Source organism: Sus scrofa, chromosome X, assembly GCF_000003025.6.
Source record: "Sus scrofa isolate TJ Tabasco breed Duroc chromosome X, Sscrofa11.1, whole genome shotgun sequence".
In the NCBI taxonomy this organism is placed as follows: Eukaryota; Metazoa; Chordata; class Mammalia; order Artiodactyla; family Suidae; genus Sus; species Sus scrofa.
In genome coordinates, this window is record NC_010461.5 from 107,087,812 (window position 1) to 107,100,515 (window position 12,704).

The 12,704-nt window shown below is 39.7% G+C and overlaps 1 protein-coding gene and 1 long non-coding RNA gene across 18 annotated transcripts in view; one reads left to right on the forward strand and one right to left on the reverse strand.

Annotated features, from left to right (window-relative positions):
* LOC102163484 overlaps positions 1 to 12,704 on the forward strand; it is a 42,979-nt gene that overhangs the window by 19,919 nt on the left and 10,356 nt on the right. The window contains exon 3 of one of the 2 annotated variants that reach the window (XR_002340682.1): positions 12,252 to 12,347. The exons of the other annotated variant lie outside the window; for it this stretch is intronic. This is a non-coding gene — a long non-coding RNA (uncharacterized LOC102163484). The remainder of the gene's footprint in view (positions 1 to 12,251; positions 12,348 to 12,704) is intronic. 2 annotated transcript variants of the gene reach the window in all.
* Positions 1 to 12,704, reverse strand: part of ENOX2 (ecto-NOX disulfide-thiol exchanger 2) — a 284,143-nt gene that overhangs the window by 3,434 nt on the left and 268,005 nt on the right. For 12 of the 16 annotated variants that reach the window (XM_021080157.1, XM_021080159.1, XM_021080171.1 and 9 more), the window contains 4 exons: positions 12,234 to 12,415; positions 9,728 to 9,835; positions 6,237 to 6,345; positions 1,686 to 1,771 (listed from right to left, as the gene is read on the reverse strand). In XM_021080157.1, the coding sequence (XP_020935816.1) occupies positions 1,686 to 1,771; positions 6,237 to 6,345; positions 9,728 to 9,835; positions 12,234 to 12,415 (485 nt within the window). The remainder of the gene's footprint in view (positions 1 to 1,685; positions 1,772 to 6,236; positions 6,346 to 9,727; positions 9,836 to 12,233; positions 12,416 to 12,704) is intronic. The other 4 variants (XM_021080170.1, XM_013991000.2, XM_021080168.1 and 1 more) reach the window with 1 other exon arrangement.

Genomic DNA, 12,704 nt, shown 5'->3' on the forward strand with positions numbered 1-12,704 from the left:
TCTCTCTCTCATCAATATAAAAACAAAACCAAATCTGTGAACCTTTAGGGCTTGCTTCAGGTGCTCATGCCTACATTAGCGGCAACTGTCTTAATTGAATCTGGACACTAGGGCTTGGCTGAGGAGCACTAGGAGACTCTCAAAGAAACTTGCTCAAACAAAGTTGCTGCCATACTGAATATTCTCAAAGTTGATGGGAGGGACCCCTGAATTCTGTTTGTACCATTGCAGGATCTCTTTGGGAGGCTCTGGCACTGTGTTGGCAGGAAGCTGCTCAGGAGGAACTGGGACTAGATGAGGAGTGAGGTCATGCTTTCCCCCCATTGCTAGTAGGGGACTGTATCCAGTCAAGTGCAAGAAGCACACTGCAGAGTACTATGTAGAGTTGAATCCCATTTCAAAACACATAAATATGTAATGTTTAGAGAGATATAATACAATATAGGTGCAGCAGATGTATAGAAAAGGGTTGGAAATAAGATATGCCAAACTGTTAACAGTGGTTATCCTTGAGGGTGGGATTGTGGGAAACTGGCCCTTTGCCTTTACTGTAGTTCTATATTACTTACATTTTAAAGAGAATACGTATGCATTATTTTTGCAATTAAAAAATCAGGTCATTTTTACCGACACATAGTTCAATTTCAAACCAATTCAACAGACCCCTTGGTCCTGGTGCTTCCATTCCATCCCTCCCTTCACTGCCAAATGGGCTGGCCACTTAACTGCGAAACAGCATCATTTCTCAGAGATAAATGATGAGGTGGGGGAGTGCTAGCTAGAACTAAAACAAGTACCGTGAGGAGCATGTGTCATTATAGCTGGATTCCCAAATGGGCCAGTGCCTCTGCTTAAGAGGACATATGCTTAAATGTCTTAACAGTTTGGACATCTAGCTATCAAGAACCTGCATTCCAATGGCACTTCTCAAAAGGCTCAGATCCTGTGAAACGAGAGTACAATCTACGAGCAGGTTTAAGTGAGTGCTGCTTCTGAAAAAAAGTGTATCATGAGTTGATTTATTCTGAGTGATCAAGAGTCCTCTACTGCCTCTATGAGGCATGTATCCTTGAATTTCTAGGGAACTGGCACTTACTCTTTGTGCGCTCCCCACAGGACAGCATCCAGGGAAGAAACTGACCTATGAGATTAGCTGCGAGCAAATATTCAGTCTCTATTACAGACTTACTGTTCCAACTTTTTTTTGCCCTTGCCTTGATTGTGTCATTGTAGACAATGGCATTACAGATGGTCGGGAGGTGTGTTGGAGTAACACTTCCAGTTTTGAAAGTTAATATTTGCTAATGGCTAAAGGCCCAGGGCAAAAGTTTGATTGATGAGAAATACTGGTTAATTAGTGTCTAATATGTAAATTAAGAGAAAGGAGGAAAATTCTTCTAAGACTTATCTTGGAAGTAGGATGACCAACACATTCAGGTTTGCCCAGGACTTCCCTGGTATCAGCATTGGAAGTCTCAAGTCCCAGGAAACCCCTCAGTCTCAGGCAGACAGGGACAGATGGTCACTCTGCTTGTAAGAGAGAAACCGTATACTGAAACCGTATAGGTGAGGGGAATCTCCTTAGAGTGATTACTAATGACTGACTTATGCTTGAGGAGAGTGAGATCACCTGTTCACAAAGAACCCTACATGCCCTTGCATGCCCATCTCAGGCCCCCACATACCTTATTATCAAGACGGTGCAAGTAGGAGCAGATGTATTCAATGCTTGCTCCAAATGGGTGGACATGAAGGAATGTGGAGATAATCCCTATGGAGACAATACCATGGAAGTTACACTCGAGCACTGCAGTCTTTAAGATGCTGCTTGAACGACTGGATTAGGAAGATGTGGTATATATACACAATGGAATACTACTCAGCCATAAAAAGAACGACATAATGCCATTTGCAGCACCACAGATGGACCTAGAGACTCTCATCCTGAGTGAAATAAGTCAAAAAGAGAAAGACAAGTACCATATAATAGCACTTATATCTGGAATCTAATATACAGCACAAATGAACGTTTCTACAGAAAAGAAAATCATGGACTTGGAGAATAGACTTGTGGCTGCCTGGGGGGAGAGAGAAGGAGTGGGAGGGATCGGGAGCTTGGGGTTAACAGATGCAAACTATTGCTCTTGGAATGGATTTACAGTGAGATCCTGCTGTGTAGCATTGAGAACTATGTCTGGATACTTACATCGCAACACAACAATGGGAGGAAAAAGTATGTATACATGTATGTGTAACTTGGTCCCCATGCTCTACAGTGGAAAAAAAAAGAGATGCTGCTTGATAGTGTATAGCAAGAGCCAACTCATGTGTACAACATATTACATATTGGGTACTATTCTAAGTTTACATATATTTTGTTCATTTAATCTTTACAACAACACTGTGAGGTAGGTATTATCATTGTCCTTTCACAGATGAGGGGATACTGAGGCACAGAAAATTTAAGCAACTTGCCCAAGGTCACACAGCTGGTAAGTGGCAGAGCAGGTATTTGAACCCAGACAGTTGCTCTCAACCACCACGTGTACTGCCTCTTACTACACTATATTGTATAGAGAAAAGATGGCATTTGAGGTGTCACTACCATCATTCATGATGGCTAAACACCATTTGAGTTCTACATTTTACAATGAATTTAGACTGTGTTGGTTTTTTACAGTTCCTCTGCACCATCTTTAAATTGGATTTGAGCCTCTTATACATTTAATAATGTCTTGCTGTTGAGGCAAAAGTATAAATCATGTACTTTGCCTGATTAACCTTGTGCCTTTCACAAGACAATCTGCTGATTGTATTTGGGTTTTAGACTGCGAGTAGCTCTGTAGAGAAAAGGCAAACATTTCATTCACTCAAGTGGTGACTAGCATTTTGTTTGTCCCCAGAGCCCTGAATCTCTTCAAGGAACAGAATTCTTAGATAAAAGTTTACCGCCTCCAGGAAAGTGCATGATTTCTATTTGGCATAACTCTAGGGTGATTGGTGGCTACACACACTGCTTTGCTTATTCTGGCCATTAGGTTAATTGTCGTAACACTACTTCCTTCTCTGGCAACATGGAGAATATAAATTGTTCAAAAGTCTACTTTTTTAATGTAATTTTTTTGAATTCATTTCCTTTCATAAGCTCTTGGGTATATCAAACAGACCAGAATTGAGTTTGCTGAAAACTGCCAGGAAATAAAAACTAAATTTGATTTGGTTCATAAACTACAACTTGTCTGTCGCTTTAAGCAATTGACAAAGAGTATCACAAGTTTAAATTGTAGCTTGAAGTTCAAATCAGTTCTTTGTGAAAATTCTCCAAATATTAGATGGCAAGTGGGTGGGCTAGGGGATGCAGGAGGAACTGATGGTAGTGTTGAAAAATCTATTCAAAATGGATACTCTTATTTATAACATTACTTTACTCTTAAATGACTTGATTTTCTAAACACTGACTCAAACTGAGAAACTTAAATTCTGAAGACAGTCCATGTTCAAAGAAATTCTAGATGCTATGGCCAAGAGAGGCTGTCAAACGCCAAAAAATAACTCCATATGTTTCAAAACACTAAGCAGTTTTTGTGGGTTCACACCCAAAGAGCCAATTTAAAAAATAGATTTTCCTTTCTGTCAGGCTAAGACTACTTTCTCAAAAAACAAAACAAAACATGAAACATCTTAAGAATCTTTGTTTCTAGAACTATCCATTTCCAGAGGCTTCCTCCTACCTCTGGATCTTCTCTGACAGGTCTCCCTGTTGCCATGCCAATTTGTTAAGAACTTTGAGTTGGAAAACGGAAATAAATTGTCACTCTTCTTGAAGACTCACTGGCAGATCCCCCTGTGCATCTTTATTAACATATCAAAGTGTTAAATCTGAGTGCAATATCCATTACTGAAGGAGACAGATATATCTTTAAATATGCAGAAGATAAATAGTGTGGAGAACTTTAGAGATGGGTGGGGCTACTGTGTGGCTCAGCTTCCTAGAAGGCAGCTAGGATTATCTGCAGAGACCCAAGATTAGCCCCTTTTAAATGACTGAATATTTTAGCCATGGTTCTCCAAATAGAATATAAAGTCAACCAGCAGTTATGAATAGTGCTGGAAGTGCAAAATGGTGCTCATTTATTTTTTAATTTTAAAATTTATTTTTATTGAATTATGGTTGATTTACGTTGTGTTAATTTCTGCTGTACAGCAAAGTGATTCAGTTATACATATACACATATCCATTCCCACATAGGTTATCACAGAATATCATGTAGAGTTCCCTGTGCTATACGGCAGGTCCCTGTTGGCCATCCATTCCATATACCATACTGTGCATATACCATTCCAAACCTCTAATGCATCCCTCCCCCCGCATCCTTACCCCTTGGTATCCATAAGTTTTTTCCAAAGTCTGAGTATGTTTCTGTTTTGTAAATAAGTTCATTTGTGCCATTTTAGATTCCATGTATACGTGATATCATATGATATTTGTCTTTCTTTGTCTGACTTCACTTAATATGATAGTCTCTAGGTCCATCCATGTTGCTGCAAATGACATTATTTCATTATGTTTTATGGCTGAGTGATATTCCATTGTATATGTGTACCACAACAAATGGGACCTAATTAAACTTAAAAGCTTTTGCACATCAAAGGAAATCATAAAGAAAATGAAAAGACAGCACACTGAATGGGCGAAAATATTCAAATGATGCAACCTACAAGGGATTAATTTCCAAAATATGCAAACAACTCATGCAGCTCAGTATAAAAAAACACAACCCAATCAAAAAATGGGGAGAAAATCCAAGGGGCAGGGGGAGGGAGTGGGATGGATTGGGAATTTGGGGTTAAATGGATGCAAACTATTGCCTTTGGAATGGATAAGCAATGAGATCCTGCTGTATAGCACTGGGCACTATCCTAGTCACTTATGATGGAGCCTGATAATGGGAGAAGAAAGAATGTATATATGTATGTGTGTCTGAGTCATCTTGCTATACAGTAGAAAACTGACAGAACACTGTAGACCAGTTATAATGGGAAAAAATAAAAATCATTTTTAAAAATGTGGAGAAAATCTAAATAAACACTTCTCCAAAGAAGACAGACAGATGGCCAAAACGAACATGAAAAGATGCTCAACATCACATATGATTAGAGAAATGTAAATGAAAATTACTATGAGGTACCTATCACCTTACACCTGCCAGAATAGCTACCATCAAAAAGTCTACAAACGATAAATGCTGGAGAGGGTGTGGAAAAAAGCGAACCTCCTCCACTGTTGGTGGAAATGTAAATTGATACAACCACTATGGAAAACAGTATGGAGTTTCCTTAAGAAAGTAAAAATCGAAGTACCACATGACCCAGCAATCCCACTCCTGGGCATGTATCTGCAGAAAACAATAATTCAAAAAGATACATGCACCCCAATGTTCATAGTTGCACCATTTACAGTAGCCAAGACATGGAAGCAACATAAATGTCCGCTGACATAGGAATGATAAAGAAGGTGATTCTCATTTATTGAGGGCTTACTATGGGCTGGGTTCTGTGCTAAGTGATTTAGATGAATTACTGTATTTAATACTTGCAGCTGCCCTTTGAGATGGATAATATTACATCTCTTTTGCAGATGGAGGAACTGAAGCTTAGGATGGAAATGATGGGGTCAAGACAGGCCAGTTTTGTCTGATTTCTTAACCTTTTATGCTGTCTTGCCTCTGTGAACAAATTTTTATGTAATGAGAGCAATTCTAGCATTTATTTATCTCATCAGATCCCACTAGCATTCAACACCCCACAGACAGCCTCCTGAGTCATCTGCCAGTAACCTGGAAAAACTTGAGAGACACACACTTTCTCTGGATGCTTATCTGGCGAAGCTCTCTGCCAGACAAGGTCTGCACTGCCCCTTGTCTGCACTGTCTGTTTGCAGAGAGATTTAAAAAAATCTACAATGTGTTTCTCTAGCGGACCCCCCCCCCCTTAGCATAGCGCTTATACCGACACACTTGATGTGGCACTGGCCACAAGGAGCCTGGAGAGGGCTGGGAGCTGCTGTTAGCATTTTTATGGAAATCTGTACTTGTTCATATCCTGCTGGCTCCAGGACTCTCAGTCCTTGCACTGTCATGCTTCATAAATGCTTGGCATGTGCCTATTCATCTTAGGTTAATCCTTCCCCCAGCTTCACTGTACTCTATGTATGTTGAATGTGTTAACTTCCTTACCCACTAGCAGTGCTTCACGTTCAGATTTGATAGGACTGCTGTTCAGGGTCTTCTCCAGAGGGTAGTCACTATCCTGGCTCGATGCACACAGTCTAGAGGCACAGCTTTCCTGTGGGAATAATATGTCTTCTGGGTTAGTGCACCTTATGTGGGAACAGACTTGGTTTCAATTACACAGCAGGGAACTTCTTAAAAGCATCTCAAAAGCAGTACTGTACAATTTTGATTATTGAATGGGAGGGAAAATAACATAAATTACAAAAGCATCACGGATGATCCAAAGCTTCTTTATAAGGCTTTAAAACACACAAATTTTGACATTCCTCTTCACTAGTTTTTTTCCCTTCTGCCTTTATCATTCTTGACTCTATCCAAGTAGTCTGGGGACCCAGGTCCAATATTTCTTGTCTATGAGATGCCAGGTACTGTGAGATATGTTTTATCTCCATTCTACAGGTGAGGAAAGTGAGGTGCAGATAAATTAGGTAACTTGCCTCAGATCATATCGCTAGAAAGTGGTAGAGCCAGGATTTCATCCCAGGCCACTCAGTGTTAAAAGAACCAGTCCTTTTTATTTTAGGTCCACAGTCTGCTAAAGGTAAGTCCCATATCTGAAGGGAGACTCTATAATGTAGCTGATCTACTCACGGGTAACCAACTGTTAGCTCTAGAACTAAAAACTAGAGCTTCTGGTTATTGACTATCAATCAGCTCTCTCTCTCTTCTCTGATAAGGACATTATCAATTAGGATATTTATGACTTTACAAGCAAGAAATGACCATGACCAAAAATATCACTGGTCGGTGGCCTTCCTTGTTGTTGAAAGTTTTCTCTTTCTGAGCATAATGGGTATGTTTCATAAGGGATACTCAGGTGAAATTCATGACCAGTAATGAAAATGAAAGATGCCTCCAGATCTTTCTTGGATCTTTCTTTCTCTCTTTGGGTACTGAAAACATCTTTTTTATATTATAAATGTGAAGGAAGAGCCTTCAGAAGAAGAACTAGAAGAATTACTGCTTCAGTCTCCATGCCGTTGTAAAAGGGAGTGCGGGGAAAATGTTCCAGAGATGGAGCAGATCATGGCTGACTCAGGTGCTCTGTCACTTCTTTCCTACCACAAGGACCGGTTTCCTTAACGATGCCTTCAAAGCTTCCAGATGCTGCCCATGAATGAAACGAATGGTCTTTGCTGCAAGACAAGTTGTTTTGTGGATTTACAGGCTTCCAGGCCGTAGTCAGAGGGAAACCTTTCTTGATGACCTACTCAATCTTTGGCCTTTAGAATCCAATCCAGTCAGTAACCATGATGCCAAGTTTGATTTAAACTGCCAACTCACTTCTAAGCCATGGGCTGTACATCTGCTTCTAACCCCCTTAAAACATTAAATGATCCAGGAAGCCATTTCTTAAGTATGAGAGTTAGCAAATGGGGTTGATTTAAGATATGAAGACATCCTGAGACGTTTTAGCCATCTTGAATCAAAACATAGCCTTACTGAAACCTGATTTCAATTTTATTATAGCTGGCATTTAAAAAATTAGAAGGTATATTGAAGAGATGCTTATCACCTTGAATTTTACTAGCAGATTCAAAGAGCTAGCTCTTTCTGCGGTAAGACAGACATAAGTCACATTGTTATATTGCAAAACACTGACAATAACTCACACTGTGGTTTACTGTCAAGAAACCCAAACAAAAAGAAAAAAGATGCCTCCTCACCAAAACTTATTGCTTTCCTTTCAACCTGAAATTATTTTTGCAGTCTAATGTGACGGTACTTTGCTTCCTAACCTAATTGTGTCAGTTTGAAATATGTGGTCACAAATCAGCTTCCCAGGGAAGATCAGTTTATAATGAACTGTCATGACTTTCTCTGAAGGAAACTTCGCTTAAAATAACGGGATCAAAACATATTCTGACTCACATTTTTCTGATTATCAGTTGGGTCTCTCTCCCTGTCCTCTTTAGCTGCCACCTCATGGTATATTTTGTTTCAAAATGGGAAACAGACTTAGGTATAATATTGCAAGATTCTTCTATGCCTTTTGACCGCTTGCTTCTTTAAATGAAATACTTTACAAAGCAGAGAGCTGCTTACAGGAAAAATTTCAAGTCTGTTTGTGATGTCAGTCACTAAAGAGTGATGCTAAGCATAATATCATTAGTATAACTGCATGTCTGTCTATAGTCTCTGGCTACACACTCCATTTTGTGTAAGAAGCGAAACAGAGTTAAGTAGCAGCTCTAGGACATTTTAGAAGCTCTGATAGTCTGAGGAAAGTCCTGCTAAATAGAGCAGCTTTGGCACTTTTCAATTAAATGCTTGACAAATGAATTTGTCTGGGATTATGCTCATTTCTTTAATAGCACCCACAAAACTGGAAAGCGAGTTGGCTTTATGAAGTGGAAGAATTAAAAGCATATTGCAAATGGCCTCTAGAAGAAAACACTTTCAATCATTTGTTTCAACTACACCAAGGTTGCCAGTTCTTAATGGTACTCTAGGGGAAGTCACGATGCTGGCAAACACACCCAGGGCCTGTATGCATTGCATCTTCCCGAGCTGAGCACAGAAGATAAAGAGCACAAGCTCCTGGAACTGTGGAACTGTGGAATTGGTTTCTGGCACTTGGTCTAAGCTCCTAATCTTCTCTTCCTTCTGGGACATTAAAATCAGGCAGTTCTGGTCCGCAGGTACTTCTTTTCAGAAGATAACCTCAGTTGGATGTTCAGGCATAAGGGAGGTTAGAGAGGTATGACAGGGAGATACCATCAGTAGACTTTATGCACCTTAAACAGACTGGGCACCAGTGCATGGCTGTGATACACTTATCCATTGAGAAGTTGCTAGACTGTCTCAGAGGTCCTAACTGGTGGTTCTTATTGCTGCAGGCTCTCATTAGGCAAAGTCCCATTTTGTCTTCCCTGTTGTTATTACCTAGCTTTAGAATATTGTGTCTCCTTGTTTGCTTACCAAGTTTCTTCCCTTTTGGTTTTGGCTCTTTCACCTGTAGCGGCTCCTTTTTACACTAGATGGAGTGTCTGCAAAGAAATGTCTACATTCTAGTTGTCCTTGCGTTTCCTCGTCTAATGAAATGCTTAATTAAAGGTATTTTGTGTCGCACAGGCTTTCTGTGTTGCTCATCCCTATTTCATGCAGTCAGGTGAGTAGCAGGGCTGCTTGACTAGATGAAGCAGGGATGAGGTGCATACTCTGAGCTTCTCTGAGAAGGACGACTGAGGAATGTTAGGAATGGGAAGATATTTTATTCATTGAAGAGGACGGTCTCCAGAACCTTCAGAAATGCCAAGGACTAATAGCTCAAAGCAGAGCCCTGGATTCAAGAGTTACCCTGGAGAGCTTTTACTCCCAATAAACCAAACATTCCACATTGATACCTATAGGTAGGAACTTCCAGGGCATTCTCATTGTCACTGAAAAAGGGGAAGGGGGCAAGGAAAAGGGGTCACTTGGGACTCATGTACCTTTTCTTTAAGATTTTCCAACATTTTTTCCACTTGTAACTTGTCATCTTTGATTTTTTCAAGTTCAGCTTCTTTCCTTTTGTATTCCTCTTGGACTTTGAGTAAATGCTACAAGAAAGACCAAAGACAATCAAGTCTTGAGGAGCCACACTTCACTTAAAAACCCTGGCTGAAGTTAGGTATTAGGCAGGCCTGCCTCACTTTCCCCCAGTGCACACAATCATTTCTCCATGCAGAGATGCTACAGGGAAAATCAAGATACTTTTCACTTGAGATTCCTTTATCTGGCTCTTGTGAGTTTCTTTTGGATTTGTTTATATTTCAGAAAGAATCTGAGAAACTAATTGATCTAATCACTTAACTTTCCTATTCCAGCCAGATGTAAGGGTAGGGTGCAGTTAATACTATGTAGATGATATCTTGATTTTTGCATAGAACTGAATGTTGTAAAGCATTCTTGCAAATAGCCATTTTTCAAGCCAAGTTCAATTTCTGTAAGAGCAGTAGTAAAGAATCCAAATTTCACAAATGTTAGCTCCCTCATCAGTAGGCAAGGAACTAGATTCATCATTAATGATTACTACGCATACTATGGATTTAGCAACTTACGTGTGCCAAGTACTGTGCAATTGGTTTTGAACGCATGATCTCATATAAGCTCACAATAACCCTATGATACATAGTCCTGAAGGTTAGAGAGGTTTAGTGGTTTGCCTAAAGCTATTCAGATAGTCAGTGCCAGATATGAGATTTAAACCCAGGCTGAGTCAAGCCCACAACCCATGCTCTTAACCAACATATTAGACCATACATCTCTTGGGGGTAAGATGGGAGAAATTTTATCATTGTTTAAAAGGCTATTTTCCAATAAAGAGTAATCAAAGTGAGTGAAATTATTTTTTCGAGAGGTAGAGACTTAATTGTCTCACTGAGGTTTCTGAAGTGAGGGAATGAAAAAAATTTCATCAGTTTTAAATTGAATTTAAGTAGCAGAACCCTTCTTATGTGGAATGGTTTAAAAATCAAGATAAGGGGAAAATGTTTTCAAAGCTTTGCTTTTCAGAGGCTTCCAAAAGATCACTGGGAGGGCCAAAAGTCACCGTATAATATACACTGTCAAAATTCTAGGTCTAGCTGAGGAGATATATTTTTGGTGGAAAGCTCGCTGATGTAATTTACATGTTCTAATTAAACTCCATGGTGACAGTAAAAGGGAGGTAAGCATTACTTCACACATTTTGCTAATAGGAAAGGTGAAATAGCAATGTGATAATCCTTGTCACATAGGAATACAATGGTAGCAGAAGTAATAGGAACATGGGGCTCTCAGTTCCAGAAGAGACTCCCTGTTCACAATTTGTGATTTCTGACCATCAATAAGCTTGCCCTAGATAATTCCAAGGCATACAATTAAAAATTATTACACAATTTAAGTTGTAAGGAAAATGGCTGGTAGTCTGGCAATACAGAAGAGGATGGTGCCCTTACTCAGAAGTACTTCTCCTTTACGATAATGGGGACAGATGTTGATATCTTTCAAATAGGAGGCTTGCTGTGGTGATGGTTATAGAAAACTTCTAGATATTGAGCATCTATTACACAATGTTGTATTTGAATGCAGTTACAGTTGGATGCACTTATTTACTTTACTTTTTATACTTGGAATAATGTGCAGGTAAACTCATTCACATAAATGACTGTGAAAACAAAACAAAACAAAAGCAAATTGGTATTATGTGCCCCAAAGCACTAACACTTAAAAACCCATAAACACCCCCTCTTCTACCCAAATCAAAGGTAGGATTCCTCACACTTCTTCTAAAAGACTGTATTATTTAACATCGTAACATTGTATCAACTAGCTACTTATTCACCAGCATTTTTTTTCATATCTAAGTAATTGAGGTTCTTGATAAGAACCCGGAGACTGTGCCCAAATCCCAAATTACCTTCTGAAGCATAAAGAAAAGATTATTTGAGAGGTCATGGTAATCTTTAGTTTGGTCTTTTTTCTAGGTTTTTTTTTTTTTTTTTTTTTAAGGGCTGCACCCGTGGCATATGGAGGTTCCCAGGCTAGGGGTCTAATCAGAGCTACAGCTGCCAGCCTACACCAGAGCCACAGCAATGCCAGATCCAAGCCGTGTCTGCGACCTACACCACAGCTCACGGCAATGCCAGATCCTTAACCCACTGAGCGGGGCCAGGGATCGAACCCGCAACCTCATGGTTCCTAGTTGGATTCGTTTCCGCTGTGCCATGACAGGAACTCCTGTTAAGTTTTTTTAACTGAATGTACATTGTTTGAAAATTGGTGATCCACTGCTATCTCTGTATTAGCCAGAATATTTCATGAACTACAACATATAATCCTTCCGCAGCTATGCTAGAGAACAGAATATCAAGAAGAATAAGAGGTTTGCTATTCTCTTTGCTTGTGGGGGCCCTTTTACAGGAGAGGAACTGATGCTATTCTTTCAAAAACCTCAGAAAACCAAAATGTCTTTACCTGTTGCATTCCTTGCAGGGCTTGCTGCAGGAGTTTCAGCTGCTGTTCCTTGTTTGGGTCATCTTCTCTGTGGGCTTTGCCTTGTTCTTGCTTGAGCAGTTCCACCTCATTCCGGTAGGCATCAAGCTGCCAACGGAGGCTGTCATTTTCTTCTTTCAGGGCTTCTGCCTGTGATACTAAGGCTAAACAATCAATATAAAGTAGTAAAACTACATATCTAGATTCTGTTGTGGTTCACCTCGGTACCATGAAAACTTGGTATTTTAAAAAGCTTTTCAATGAAAAACTGAGTTGGCCATGGTAGCAAGAGGTAGACACAAAGCACAAAGGCTCATTTTTGTAAATGAACACATGATTCCAACACAAAAGTCATCATGTTTCAAATTCTTCACCCAAAATACCACTAAAATATTTCTAGGTAACATTAGTTCCTTTTATTTGAAATGCAGCAAATGGTAAGAGACTGTAATA